The sequence below is a fragment of the Gymnoscopelus braueri genome, assembly GCF_963280865.1.
Source record: "Gymnoscopelus braueri genome assembly, chromosome: 1".
NCBI lineage: Eukaryota > Metazoa > Chordata > Actinopteri > Myctophiformes > Myctophidae > Gymnoscopelus > Gymnoscopelus braueri.
In genome coordinates this window covers 1,637,418-1,652,199 of record NC_137603.1, presented here as the reverse complement: position 1 = coordinate 1,652,199, position 14,782 = coordinate 1,637,418, and the positions used below count along the sequence as shown (strand labels likewise).

Genomic DNA, 14,782 nt, shown 5'->3' with positions numbered 1-14,782 from the left:
TATTCTATTTTGTTATTACAGAACTGCTGTAAATATTACTGTGAAGTACTGGAAATACAGATACAAACCAAGTCACGTCTCCTCATCCATTCTTTGCATCCTGACCGATGCACCATCTTTGGTTATTGCATATACCTGAAAGAACTAGCATCCAGACTATTCCCTATTTTACATTGGTCCTTCGAAGCCGAATGCAGTATTCAAGATGGAGTCGGATGGAGTGATGTACCCTGATGTGAGGCCTAAAAGGCAAACACAACGACCTACTAAACTTCAAGACTTCGAAGTAGACTACACAGGATATCGTCGGAGAGACCTGTCACAGTGGGACCCACCACTTCGTACCGCAGAGAGGGGAGAGTTTATTCCTCATGAGGCCTCAGTTCAGAGAACATCCTACCAGTCACCTCAGCCTCACTCTGGTAGCTTCCATGGGAATGCTGCTCACCACGAGATTCCTCAGCTAGGCCCAGGTTGCCCCCAGAGGAGATATCTGGAGGATTATGCCCTGCCTGAACATTTACCCTCATATCAGAAATGCCCACCCCTGGATTCCCATTTCCACAACGAAGTCAGAGCTATTCAAGAGGAGAATGCTAAGCTGCTCCAAATGCAACAGGCCTTCCAGTCAGGAATAAAGCAGCTAAACGAAGCACGAAGTGAGATTAAAGAGCTAATTAATGTAGCCTGTTCACTGAGAGCAGGCACAAGTCGACTAAGTAGTCCAGCATCAATCTGCAGCACCCACCAGTCCTCACAAGCCAGTGCTACAGCCCCAAAGAGTTGCCCTGATGCAGGACAACTAGAAGAGGAAGAGGAGGAATGGCCTGCCCCTCCACCACCACCACCTGCACAATATGAAGACCTGCACGACCGCATGCGCAACCTTGAGTTTGAGGAAGACTATGCCCCTATAGATATCAAATATCCACCCTATAATCCACTACCTGTACAAAGGCATCCTCAAATCCTGCCCCCTGCCTCCAGTAAAGGGATCTCATCGTACCCCCCTGCACAACCCTCTCAGTCACACTCAGCCCCCATTCCCAATCAGGCAGGTCCAGTGCACTCAGCCCGTATTCCAGCCTATACAGGCTCATCACCCTCAGTCCCTATGCCAGCATATACAGGTCCAGTGCACTCAGCCCGTATTTCAGCCTACCCAAGCTCCGCACACTCAGCTCCTATTCCAGCCTATGCAGGCTCAACGCCCTCCGTCCCTATGCTAGCTTATGCCCATTCACTGTACTCAGCCCCTACTCTAGCATATGCAGGCTCAACGCCCTCCGTCCCTATGCTAGCTTATGCCCATTCACTGTACTCAGCCCCTACTCTAGCATATGCAGGCTCAATGCCCTCAGTCCCTATGCCGGCCTATGCCCCTCCAGTGCACTCAGCCCCTATTACGGCCAAAGCAGACCCGAGGCACCCAGCCCCTATTCCAGCTCGAGCAGTGACTATGCCCTATGTGCCTACACCAGCCTATCACCCTATACAGCCACCAATAGCTGAACAGGTATATAGAGGCCCAAAACCCACTATTCCAAAGTTCATCCAACCGGACCCCAGTGAGTTTGCGAGGCTTCGAATAGCCTTAGAGAACCTGCTCCCACCTACAGCTACAGAGCTTTTCAAGTATCAAATACTTGTGGACCATTTAAAGCTGGAGGAAGCTAAGCTTATAGCTGACGCCTACCTAAACTCTCAGACTCCCTACACGGACACGATGACAGCCCTCCACGACATATTTGGTCAGCCTCATCAGCTTGCCTTAAGGAAAATAGCAAGTGTCCTCGATGCACCTGAAGTCAAGCGTGGAGACACCGTAGCGTTCCAGAAGTTCTCTCTCCAAATCCAGTCGTTAGTGGGCCTACTGCAGACCTTGGGTCCTGCAGGGGAGATTGAACTGAACTGTGGCTCACACGTCGCTCGACTGCTCAGTAAGCTCCCTGCAGAACAGCGAGCTGATTTCCGCCGGCATCAGTTCAAGCAGCCTGGCGCTACTCATACTCTATATGACCTGTCAAATTGGCTCCGCTATGAGTCGTGGTGTCAGGGCTTCGACAGCCAAGCCACCAGATGGAGCAGTAACGAGAGGCAGAACACAAAGATCGATGGTCGCTCTGGGAGACAAACAGTGACAGTCCTGCATGGTGCCGAAGAGCACTCAGAGACTGCCTTCCTACCACCCGAGTGGAGTTCAGAGAAGAAAGCCAAGAGTAAACCCTACTGTGCCTACTGTGAGAGCACTGAACATTATCTCAGTCAGTGCAGTGACGTTGCCAAGCTCTCCAAAGAGCAGCTTAAAGAGTGGATCCAGGTTAACAAACGGTGCTGGCGCTGCGCTCGAAGCCATCAGGCAGCCCAGTGCACTTTGAAGAAACCCTGCAACCTATGTCAGGGAAAACACCTCCTGGCTCTGCATGAGATAAACACCAGACCTGCAAGTGAAGCAGCAGCTGTAGAAGAGAACTGCCTAACCAACTCTGCCTCTGAATCCCTCCACCTCAACCGACCTGGAGCCGGTAAGCAGGTCCTGCTAAAGGTCGTTCCTGTAGTTGTTCAGTACGGGGAGCGGACCCTCAAAACCTTTGCCATCCTTGATGATGGGTCCGAGAGAACAGTGCTGTTACCAGCAGCAGCCAAGTCACTTGGCATAAAGGGCACTCCTGAAGCTCTTCCTCTGCGCACTGTCTGCCAGGGCATCCAGGTGCTGCAGGGTCACACAGTGTCCTTCCGTGTGTCCCCAGCTGCTGACCCTAAGACCAGCTACAAGATCAACAATGCCTTTACAGCTGGTCGCCTCAGTTTAGCTCAACATACCTACCCTATGGACCACCTTCAAAAGAAGTTCAAACACCTACGTGGTCTTCCCCTACCTGCTTTAAGAGAAGCTAAGCCAACACTCCTCATAGGCTCTGACCAGCCTCATCTGATAACACCTGTCGGGCCAGTTAGACTTGGCCCTCCTGGTGGCCCTGCAGCCGTCCACACCAGGCTTGGGTGGGCGCTTCAAGGCCCCGTTCCGTCCATGGGGCGGCCAGTCCAACCTGTACAGTGTATGTTCACCTCATCTCTGCCACTGGCTGATGACCTGACGAGAAGAAAGACCTTGGCAGCCCCTACAGAACCCAGCCAACAGTCACACAGACCTCCCTTCCCTCTCCAGAGCCCAGACATCTGGCCAGAGAGGCCCAGCACAGAACTGGTCGTACACAGGGTGGAACTCCAGGAAGCCACCTTCTGTGGCGTCACAGTCACCTCACCTGCACCCACCAGCTTAGATGACAAAGCCTACTATCCCTGGCTGGAAACCAAGGATGTCCCCGTCCAAGAACCCCAAGGGCAGACCCCCTCTCCACCTAATGCTGGAAATTACCAACAAGCAGAGACGGTCGCTCCTCAGCGGGCCCAACCTGTCCATGATGGAATTCCTTACACACTTCCCCCGGGTGTGGAAGCTGTCCTCAACGTGAGCCTGTTGGGGTGTGTGCCTGCTGGTGTTGCTGGTGTTGCCCCCGTGACACCAGACAGTCTGCTGACGGGGCGGCCCGATGGATCGCCTCCCCAGGCAGTCTGCCCCCTAGTAGAAACAGAGTGCCCCTCCAAACCACAGACCGGCCAGAGATGGCACACTACGCCCATACTCCTCATCAGGCAGCTGCCTTGGGCCCTGTGCCCTGTTGGACACGTGGTCAGGATTCCTAATGGGTGCATCGGAGCAACTGATGTGGACATCAGGGGACATGCCTGCACCCGACCGGTGGCTCGACCGCAGAAGCTGCCCCACGACCCGGGAGGGCGATACCTCTGACCTCCAGACCCTCTGTAACAGACTAAGAAGCCTTTTACTGTGTAGAAAATGAGCCCTGCACATTTTGGGGCGGCTGTTTAAAAGGCCAGGACATAATGGGTGTATGTACCTTTAAATGCTCAGGTTATCATAGTAACAGGTTGTGACGTAGTCACGTTACGTGATTCAAGCCCGGGAAGAATGGGGGCGTGTCCTCCAGCCCTTTGTTATCCTTGCCAAGTTACGTTAAAACCAACCGAGTATTACCTCAGTTTATATTGTCTGACGTTCCAGTATATCTTCACAAGTTTTATAAGTCCATGACAAAAAGTAAGTGCATGCCTGGTTATTGTATTGTCGTGTTTATGCCTCGTCATACACCATTCCTGTTGTGTAAGAAGCTGTAAGAAAAGATACCTGACGTCATTTGTATAATGTTCATATGGTTGGAGGAGCTAACGTGGTGCTTTGCTAACCATTTCTTTATGACAAGAGAATACTGTATCACCGTTTATGGTGCCTGTAAAGTGACAAATTCGCTGAGTTCATTCAAGGTTGTATTTATTTGGTGAACGTCATTCTCTGCTGTTCCCTTATTCGGCCACTAGGGGTCGTTCTTTTTCAATGATAACTGGACAGTTCGTTCATGACTGGAAGTGAATGACATCTTTGTATGTCAATTATAATCTTCAGTTCAAGCATGATAAGAAGCACTGCTAATGTCTACAGATGTCCTATTATTAATATTGAGCCTTCAAGGGTGATTGTTACCTTTTGTAAAGATGTTTGGATACTCATTTGTAATTTATGAATGGTATATTTTGGACTAACTGTTTATATACGACAATGCCTAATTATAGATTTATTCTATTTTGTTATTACAGAACTGCTGTAAATATTACTGTGAAGTACTGGAAATACAGATACAAACCAAGTCACGTCTCCTCATCCATTCTTTGCATCCTGACCGATGCACCATCTTTGGTTATTGCATATACCTGAAAGAACTAGCATCCAGACTATTCCCTATTTTACACCTACTGAACAACTACGTGATCTATTTATCGGCTAAAATGAATTCATGGCATCAGGCGCAAACAAATCACCATATATGGGCATATACTGATGACATCGAGACGAAAACGAGAATGATAAGAACTGACAGATAGAGATCTCCATATACGGGCATAAAGGGGACAAGGACTGACATATACAGAGATCTTCATATATGGCCATATCAGTCGGATTGGCGGTGCGGTGTACGTGTGAGGCCGAACTCTAGATGTGAGGGCCGAACCTCCAGAGCGTTAGTGAGCTCTCTCTAACGCTCTGCCAGGCGCTGGGCTCTGCGCTTGTACAAGGAATTCCACTGCCCTGTGAGGGCTCCAACAGTAGTGAAAATAAACAAAACCATTTACTACACACCTAAACAAAGGCTGTTTTGTGTTGTTGAAAGTATGTTCTCGGAGGTGGGAAGCCTCTCAGCACCCCACCTTCTCTGTATAATACACTTTTTGTCCAGAAAAGAAAATATTTCACTGGAAGGAAAAATCTGGTCAATAGAAAAATTCCATTGACCAGATCTGTAGAGGGCGCTGTGGAATAACCAAAAACAAGTTTTTCTTCCGGTGAAATATTTTCTTTTCTGGACAAAAAGAGTATTGTTCGGGCTGTTCTGTATTTTGTCATGTATACTGTACATGTTCTGTTTGGTTTTGTTTTTCTGTTACTCTGTTGTTGCCTTTTGCCCTGGTGTTGTGTACCTTTATTTTGTAGTACTGTTCTTCCTCTCTTCCTGTCTGCCTAGTTACTTTTCCCCTGCCTCGTCTCACCTCCCGGTGATTATTAGTTATCTCCTCCTGTGTCCTGTTAGTCCCTCTGCCTATCGTCTCTTGATTGTCTGCTTGTCTGCTCTTTTTAAGCCCTGTGTTTGCGCTGTGTTCTTGTTGGTCCGTAGACCGTTGTCACGTGAGTTTATGTTAGTGCTTGATGCCTACACCCCACCTGTTCTCTATACCTACCTTTGTTAACCAGCTTGTGTGGTTTAATAAATACTTTAAGTTTATCCTGCATTCCTGCTCGTCTGCTTTTGGGTCCTGCCCACCACTCATTCCTGACAGGTTCAGAGTATCAGCGCGTGTTCAGGTTCAACCACAAAAGGTAACTTTCTCTGGTAAAATCCACAGGTAAGTCAACGAGGAGGAGCAATAGTCCAAGTGAAAAGAGTGTTGGCGGGTACGAGACGAAGTGAGCGGGAGGCTTCAACGTCGCCGCCCGCGCTACAAAACGGGCGCTCCCGAACTGTTCACACTGAGGCCGGCTCAAAGTCGAACGCAGACCATCCGCAGAACGCCGAGGGCGGAATAATAACATAATATAATATATAATCAAAATAAACGCCCAATCCACAAGCTCGCTCATTGTTAACTAAATCTAAGAGGATTCTATAACAACATTGTGTTTCCTGATCAGTGATTGATCTTACTTTGAGTCTGAAGGTCCAGGTTCATTCCTGACGTCCGTAGAAGTGAGGGAGCCGATGCCACTCGTCGTAGTCGTACAGCTGGATGCTGGAGAGACTGGTCTCTGGTATTCACCTCTGGAATCATAAACAAATCACACAGCACTGTTTCTGGCTCATACTGTATATTCATGATGAAGTCTTAATAACGTGATCACCAGCTCAATTGCTATTTTAACTTAAAATAAAGGGTTATTTACTCGCGATCCTTAAAAATTGTTCCACGACCCACATATGGGTCCCGACCCAGGGGCCTCATACTGGGGTTTGCCTAGGGCCTCCTGATCCCTAAGTACGGCCCTGGTCACGTGAGTTTATGTTAGTGCTTGATGCCTACACCCCACCTGTTCTCTATACCTACCTTTGTCAACAAGCTTGTGTGGTTTAATACATACTTTAAGTTTATCCTGCATTCCTGCTCGTCTGCTTTTGGGTCCTGCCCACCACTCATTCCTGACAGGTTCAGAGTATCAGCGCGTGTTCAGGTTCAACCACAAAAGGTAACTTTCTCTGGTAAAATCCACAGGTAAGTCAACGAGGAGGAGCAATAGTCCGAGTGAAAAGAGTGTTGGCGGGTACGAGACGAAGTGAGCGGGAGGCTTCAACGTCACCGCCCGCGCTACAAAACGGGCGCTCCCAAACTGTTCACACTGAGGCCGGCTCAAAGTCGAACGCAGACCATCCGCAGAACGCCGACGGCGGAATAATAAAACAAGACCAGGAGACCTGGTTCTGCCAGACCCAGAATGAAGTCCTAGTATGTAACACACCTACAAACCACTTTATAACTGAAAAGCATAAATCATTTTAGGCATTTGGTGTGGAGTTGTGTATAGGCTAGACCAGCAAACCTTCCAGTCTGATTACATTCACCTGAATAGTCCCCCTATGCCTATTTACTTATTTACTTAGGCAGTGCCTGAGCTTATCTGAATGGCCGGACTTCGCTTGACGTGTGTGCAGAGTGTGTGCAGAGGAAAAGAGGAATTCAATTCCGACATCCCCATATATGTAGAAGGCCCATATATGGACGAAAGATCTTATAGAGTAGTGCTCTGACTTTATAAGATCAGAGCACTACGTCAGGACTAAGCCGGATTTCACATGACGTGTCAGCCTGTGTCCCTTTTCAGAGGTCCATTCTATGCCCATGTATGGACGAAAGGGGGACAGACTTTTCTGGCTGGGACCTAAGGACAAAGGGGACAAAACCTGTTTTTTACCCATGTATGGAGAAAACAGGTACAAAACATGCCCATGTATGGACGAAAGGGGGACAGACTTTTCTGGCTGGGACCTAAGGACAAAGGGGGCATGCCCATGTATGGACGAAACAGGTACAGAGCCTCATGTAAGCCATACCCTTTGGGTCTGGCAATAAATATATAATCAAAATAAACGCCCAATCCACAAGCTCATTGTTAACTAAATCTAAGAGGATTCTATAACAGCATTGTGTTTCCTGATCAGTGATTGATCTTACTTTGAGTCTGAAGGTCCAGGTTCATTCCTGACGTCCGTAGAAGTGAGGGAGCCGATGCCACTCGTCGTAGTCGTACAGCTGGATGCTGGAGAGACTGGTCTCTGGTATTCACCTCTGGAATCATAAACAAATCACACAACACTGTTTCTGGCTCATACTGTATATTCATGATGAAGTCTTAACTCATTCACTGCCTGAATTTTTTCTGGCCGCGTTTGCCCACTGCCAAGATTTTTCATTGAAAAAAAACAGAAGTCGCTTTAGTCGTTCTAGGCAGGGAATGAGTTAATAACGTGATCACCAGCTCAGAATCAGAATCATCTTTATTATCACAGGTTTGCAGGTGTAAACTTTGGGTGAAATTTGTTTTTGTGCAAGCTCCATCGTTTTGTTGTTTCCAGAAAGAGAAAGAAAAAAATATAGGGGGAGGACAGGAGGAGATATCAAATAAAAAACAAACAGGGTATCTACACATAGTAGATCCATCCTTACAGTATGTACTGTACATGATGTTTAGACATAAGGTGCATGAGCATAGCGGCGCGTATATACTGTCCATGGTGACATTAAGAAGAGTATCAGTGCGTTGAGATTAAGGTTCAGAGTATCAGCGCATGTTCGGGTTCAACCACATACAGTAGTCCACAAAAGGTAACTTTCTCTGGTAAAATCCACAGGTAAGTCCACGAGGAGGAGCAAAGGTCCAAGCCAGCCTGATGACAGGTGGTGGTCATGCCTTGTTCAGCAGTCCAGGGCACTGAAAATGCTACAAATGTTTGTAGTACCAGATTAAGTCAAATGGTCTTGTGAGTCATGTGACAATGACCAGGGTTTTGATACTCCATACCTTTTGCCTGTATGGCTTCAAAGATTTGTGGCCAGAACAGACACAGCCCTGGGTAGGCCAACCCAAGACATGCGCTCTGAGGAGCACCCTTTTCTAGTACTCTAACAGTGATGCTGGGTGCAGAGGCAAGTTTCTATGAACACTGTTTTGTTGTGACCTAATTTATTATGCCTATTAGTCACGTGGAGGGATATTAGCCTAAGAACCTACCAGAAATGTGAGAACTCTCCTTACAAAGCACAATAATCTTCTTTATCAATATGCATTAAGAATATTGTTTTTTCTTGAGTCTTAAGACGAAACATTCATGTAATATGCTCTTTTTAGGACACATAAGTTGCATTTGAGTTTAATTTCAGCAATGTTCGGAATTCGCCAATTAGGATGGAATATGAAAAATCTGACAGATCCGTCTTGATTGCTCGCTGACTGACTGACTGACTGACTGCTGACTATGAGATTCAATTCAAAGAGGCCTCACAGGTAGTTTGTGGTACTATCTGTGTAGGCCCTATAAAGAGAAGGTGCATTCGCCATCTGTTTTGAATAAGAGGTGTCATGTTTTGCAATTAATTAAACTTACATAAACTATTTAGGTTATTAAGGCTTTGTGAGTTCCATTTAAAATAAAGTTTGACCATGACAGAGGCGCGCCGACTCAGCGGACCTTGAGGCCGAGGAGTCGCGCCCGAGCGCCTCAAGGCGCGAGTGCCCGCGGCGACCGGCCGATGGTCTGCTAGTCGACTCAGCGCCGTCCGAGTTATGTACCGATAAGCACAGAATCGTAAATAATATTGGTGGGGACTGCGTTTGCCCCACTGACTGTGTAATTAAACTTACATAGACTATTTCTGTTTTAAAGGTTTGTGATTTCTGTTTGACTGTGCAGGGCAGAGGCGTCAATTCTCTGAGTCATGGTAACCGCAGACCCTCGGATTTAAAATTATTTCCACTCTTTCTTAATCCCAGTTAAAGATGTGTTTACATTATATTTTATAACTAAGGGATAGGTGCTAAAAGGTTACAAGCTTGGAATCCAGTTAGCATATCTACAGTTCTGTTGTTCACACCTCCATTTTGGAAGACAATGAGCTCCCTGTTGATGGCCCAATTGCTGATGGCTCTTGGTATCAATGTGTCTTCATTAATATTCTCACTAACTCAACAATGAGATCTCCCACTCAACTATGTGGTTTGATGTAGGTGATCAACTCCATTGTTTAGTTTAGTGAGAATTTGTGAAGGGTTTCAGTTCTGTTGGGCAGTTTAAAAGTTTAAACCACCTGGATATTTTGTGCTAAGTCTTGTGATCCATTCTTTTTCATGGAATCTTCTCTGTCCAATTGTCCAGCGGTCATTGTATTCCAAGCCACATACCTTTATAGCCTCAATTCCATGTGTCATAAAGTGTTGAACAATTAACAAATGGGTATCCTTTTCATTATTAATGGTATATTTATGTTGGCTTATTCTAATTGCTATGGAGTTGCTCGTCTCTCCTACATATTGTAATCCACATACTTGGCAAGTAATCAGAAAAACACAATTTCTGGTGTTGTATGTGATGTTCTGTCTTAGGATAATTATATTTTTGTTTGTCCTGTTTTTAACAGTTTGTTTTGGGCTAAAGTAGTTAGGCCTTGTCCTAATTACCTGGTTCCATGGTTTCAATTTGCTGTGGACCAAGTGGTCTTTTAAGTTTTTGTTTCTCCTGTAGGCCGAGATTATGTTGAAGTTCTGTAAGAGGTCCCCTCCCCTGTTTTCAAAATTTCTTTTGATGGCTCTGTTTGCCAGTAAACTTTGGCTAGAAAATGTGGTTACTAAAGCTAGTGTGGGTTTCTCATTTCTTATTTTCACTTCCTGGAACGTGTTGTATGCTTTCCTGAGAAATGTTCTTGTATATCCACGTTTCCTTAATGCTGTGAACAGAGTCTTGTAGGCTTTTTCAAAATCTGCTGCTTGTGTGCAGATTCTCTTGAAACGTAGGAGCTGTGACTTGACTATTCCTGCAAAACAATGGGTTGGGTGGAAGGAAGTTTTGTGGAGCAATGCATGTGTATCAGTCTCCTTAAAAAATACCCTTAAATCCAGTTTGCCGGTGGTATTGAAGTCTTTTCCTTTGAAGACTGTCACATCCAGGAAGTCAATATGTTCTTTGTTAGTTACATATTTCACTGTTATTGAGGCATGATGTGTGTTTAGGATTTGGATGAACTGCTCAAATTCCTCTGTGGAGTGCTCAAAAACTCCAAAAATATCATCTAGAAACCTGAAATAATGTGTGGGTTTGAATCTGCACTTTTTGAGTGCGGTTTCTTCCCACAAAGCCAAATAAATGTTGGCATAAGATGGTGCAAATTTCTTTCCTATGGCTGTTCCACTGATCTGAAGGAAGGTTTTCCCATCAAATGTGAAATCGTTTTTGGTCAAATTTAATTCTAGCAATTTTAATAGTTCTGCGTCTGGTCTTTGTCTGTCAGGGTACTTTATAAAGATATCTCTGATTGCCTTCAGCCCCGCCACTGTGTTTATATTGGTGTACAAACTGTCAACATCTATTGAAAACAAAATGGCCCCCTGAGGCACTGTGATGTTTTTTATTTTATCAATAAAGTCATATGTATCCTTAATGTAGCTTGGATGTTTTACAGATAGTGGGTTTAAGTAGAATTCAATAAATTCTGCTGTGGCATATGTTTCTGAGTTACAATCCGAAACAATTGGGCGACCAGGTGGAATTTCATAAGGAATAGTCCATGTACTAGGATCCTTGTGGATTTTGGGTAAAAGGTAGAGAATTCTAGCTCTTGGGGAATTTTCGCCCCGTAGGTACTTCTCTTGTTTCTGATCTATAAATTTTTTCTTTCTTAATTCGGTGATGACACCCCCAACTTCTATTGCTGTTTGTTTAAAAATGGGTGCCTCCAACTCCACATAGTGATTTGAGTTATTCAACTGTCTTAAACCCTCAAAAACATATTGTTGTCTGTCCAAAATGACTATACGGCTCCCTTTGTCTGCAGGCTTAATCACAATGTCCTGGTTGTTAGCTAATGATCTTAGAGCTCTCACCTGATCTGTTGTGATGTTATTTTTTTCTCTCAGGTGTCCTGGTACATTTTGTACTGTGGCTCTGTCCATCTGGATCAATTGTTTTAGGTTGTCCGGTATTTTGTCCTCCTCTGGTTCCCAGTATGATGGAAGGTGGAAGCGCGGAATTTCCGTGTTGTTTCCAACTCCAAAATGTGTAGCTAATTTGAGTCTGCGATGGTATTTTGACACATCTATTCTCAAGCTTTGTGATTGTTGTTTGTAGATGTCCAGGGTGGGGACAAATGACATGATTAATTATATCCGACTCCATAAGGCCCTGCCGGTTTGAGCTGTCGGGCCGTATTAGTTTAAAGAGTTGAGCCAGTGCTGTAGCATCAGTTTGGCTGTGTCTTCTTCCCAGTGGACGTTGTCTGATCCTGTTTTGAAGTGGGTTGCGGGCAATTTTGGGAGGTGGGGCTCTTTCTTTATTTCTTCATTTAGGCTTATCAGAATATTCTTCGGGTCAGTTCCTAGGCTTTCTGAGTAGTTGATTAGTGCTATGCGTCTGTCTGCGCAGGGGAATTGTTTTTTGGCTGTTGTGCGGAGTTTCTTCAAGGCTGTGTGGCTTGTTTTTCTAGTTCTTTGGTTCTTGTTGTTAATTCCCACCGAGATGATGAGGTGTGTGTCTCATTTTTCTCAGTCTTGCTCAGGACTGTTTCGGCCCATTCCAGGTTCATTCCAGAGTAGGATTCTATCTGGACTCTGTCATCTGTGATTGTCGGGATCCGAGACAGGTTGGAGTCTCCAATTATGATGATGTCTCGGTTTGGTACTAATCTCCATTTGTGTTTGGTTTCCTTATTTAAGCCTCTCCAGTGGCGTGGTTTTCTTGGTTCTGTCTCGTTGGTTTCTTCTCGTGCTGGGGCCTCCCTCTGTGTATTAGTGTCTTCGGTAGGTCCCTCTGGTATTGTCTGGTTCCCTTCACTGTTCCTCCTCTCCTGGGTTGTCCTCTGGGGTGTGTCTCTGGGTGGTGTAGTTTGCCCCCTGGTGGGATTATCCCTCTGTGGTTTGGGTGTGTTTCTTGGGTTCTGTTCTGTTCTGTTAGTGACCTTCTGTTTCCTTTGGTTTCCATTCGGTCCAATCTCTGCCCATGGCTCCTCGGGTGTTCTGCTGCTTGTTGTAGGCAGGTCTGGGAACTCTTCCTGTGTTAGTTCTACTGGGCCCTGTGTTGTTGCTGCTACGGTCCCCATTCCTCCAGTTGGGTCTTCTCTTGTTTCTACCGTGCCTGGGTTGCCTGTAGAGGGAAAGGAAGGAGGGGAGGACGGGGATGGGGGAGGACGGGGGACCTGTGGTGTGGGGTGTGTTGTGGTGTGTGCTTTTGTGCTATATAATTCTGTTACTGCTGTACGGGCTAAGCCCAGTGTCTTCTCTGTTAGGCGCCTTCCTAGATTTTTTCTTGCCCATTTAGTGGCAATGGAGAAGGCCCTGTCGTATTCCCGTGTTAAGCACTGGGATAGGTCCTTTTTTGTGTTTTCAATCAATGTGTTAAAGTGTTCTATTAATATTAACAAAGTGGTGTAAGACCAATTCTTTGCACTTCCTTGTAGTAGCAGTAAGGTTCTCTCTGTTGGTTTTGCTGGTTTTATAAAATCCATCAGTTCTTGTTCTTTTCTAGCAATACTCTCTGGGTATTTGTCTATGTTTACATTCTGTGAATGGTGTAGTGCAACAATCAAGTTGTTTATCCCTCTAATTGATTTGTGAAAATCATTGTTTCTCTCTCCATGTGGTGTGTGTATGTAGGTTTGTCTGTGCCTACCTACCTGGCTTACCTGGTTTGGTTCCATATCCCTCCTGGGATTGTGGTTGTTCCTGGTTTCTCCATCTGGTCTGGCTCTTTCCCGCCAGGCCTGTCCTTGTCCATGGGTCCGTCGGTTCATTCTCAAATGCATAAACGTTTTCGTACTGTTTATTGTACTTCATCAGATGCGATTCTCCGGGTGAGAATGAGTTCCTGTGTCTTCTTTCCTGTATTTATGTGTTTCTGTTGTGGGCGTGGCTTCTCTGTGGCCACTGTCCTCATTGGTTGGTGCTGTTGATGGCCCATCCTGCTGGGGCCCTTTGATGACTCATGTGCCTGTTTTAGGCCTGTTCATGTTCAGGCATGTTTCTCTGTTCCATATGTATGGTCTATTCTTTGTGTTGAATCTTTGTTTATATATATGTATAAACATGGTTAGGTTTTTAGGAAATGTTATAAACATTTTGCAAGCATGAATATACCTCCATGCTTGCAAATGTGCATAACTAAAGTTTGCTTTAGATGACTCCCCTCACAAAATCAGAGGTACTAGCTTGACTGACTGCTGACTATGAGATTCAATTCAAAGAGGCCTCACAGGTAGTTTGTGGTACTATCTGTGTAGGCCCTATAAAGAGAAGGTGCATTCGCCATCTGTTTTGAATAAGAGGTGTCATGTTTTGCAATTAATTAAACTTACATAAACTATTTAGGTTATTAAGGCTTTGTGAGTTCCATTTAAAATAAAGTTTGACCATGACAGAGGCGCGCCGACTCAGCGGACCTTGAGGCCGAGGAGTCGCGCCCGAGCGCCTCAAGGCGCGAGTGCCCGCGGCGACCGGCCGATGGTCTGCTAGTCGACTCAGCGCCGTCCGAGTTATGTACCGATAAGCACAGAATCGTAAATAATATTGGTGGGGACTGCGTTTGCCCCACTGACTGTGTAATTAAACTTACATAGACTATTTCTGTTTTAAAGGTTTGTGATTTCTGTTTGACTGTGCAGGGCAGAGGCGTCAATTCTCTGAGTCATGGTAACCGCAGACCCTCGGATTTAAAATTATTTCCACTCTTTCTTAATCCCAGTTAAAGATGTGTTTACATTATATTTTATAACTAAGGGATAGGTGCTAAAAGGTTACAAGCTTGGAATCCAGTTAGCATATCTACAGTTCTGTTGTTCACACCTCCATTTTGGAAGACAATGAGCTCCCTGTTGATGGCCCAATTGCTGATGGCTCTTGGTATCAATGTGTCTTCATTAATATTCTCACTAACTCAACAATGAGATCTCCCACTCAACT

The 14,782-nt window shown here is 45.6% G+C and overlaps 1 protein-coding gene across 3 annotated transcripts in view; it reads right to left on the bottom strand.

Moving 5' to 3' along the window:
- Nucleotides 1-14,782, bottom strand: part of LOC308087534 (NACHT, LRR and PYD domains-containing protein 12-like) — a 135,356-nt gene that overhangs the window by 84,370 nt on the left and 36,204 nt on the right. For all 3 annotated transcript variants that reach the window (XM_080431469.1, XM_080431471.1, XM_080431470.1), the window contains exons 8-9: nt 7,798-7,911; nt 6,279-6,392 (exon numbers count right to left, since the gene is read on the bottom strand). In XM_080431469.1, the coding sequence (XP_080287595.1) occupies nt 6,279-6,392; nt 7,798-7,911 (228 nt within the window). The remainder of the gene's footprint in view (nt 1-6,278; nt 6,393-7,797; nt 7,912-14,782) is intronic.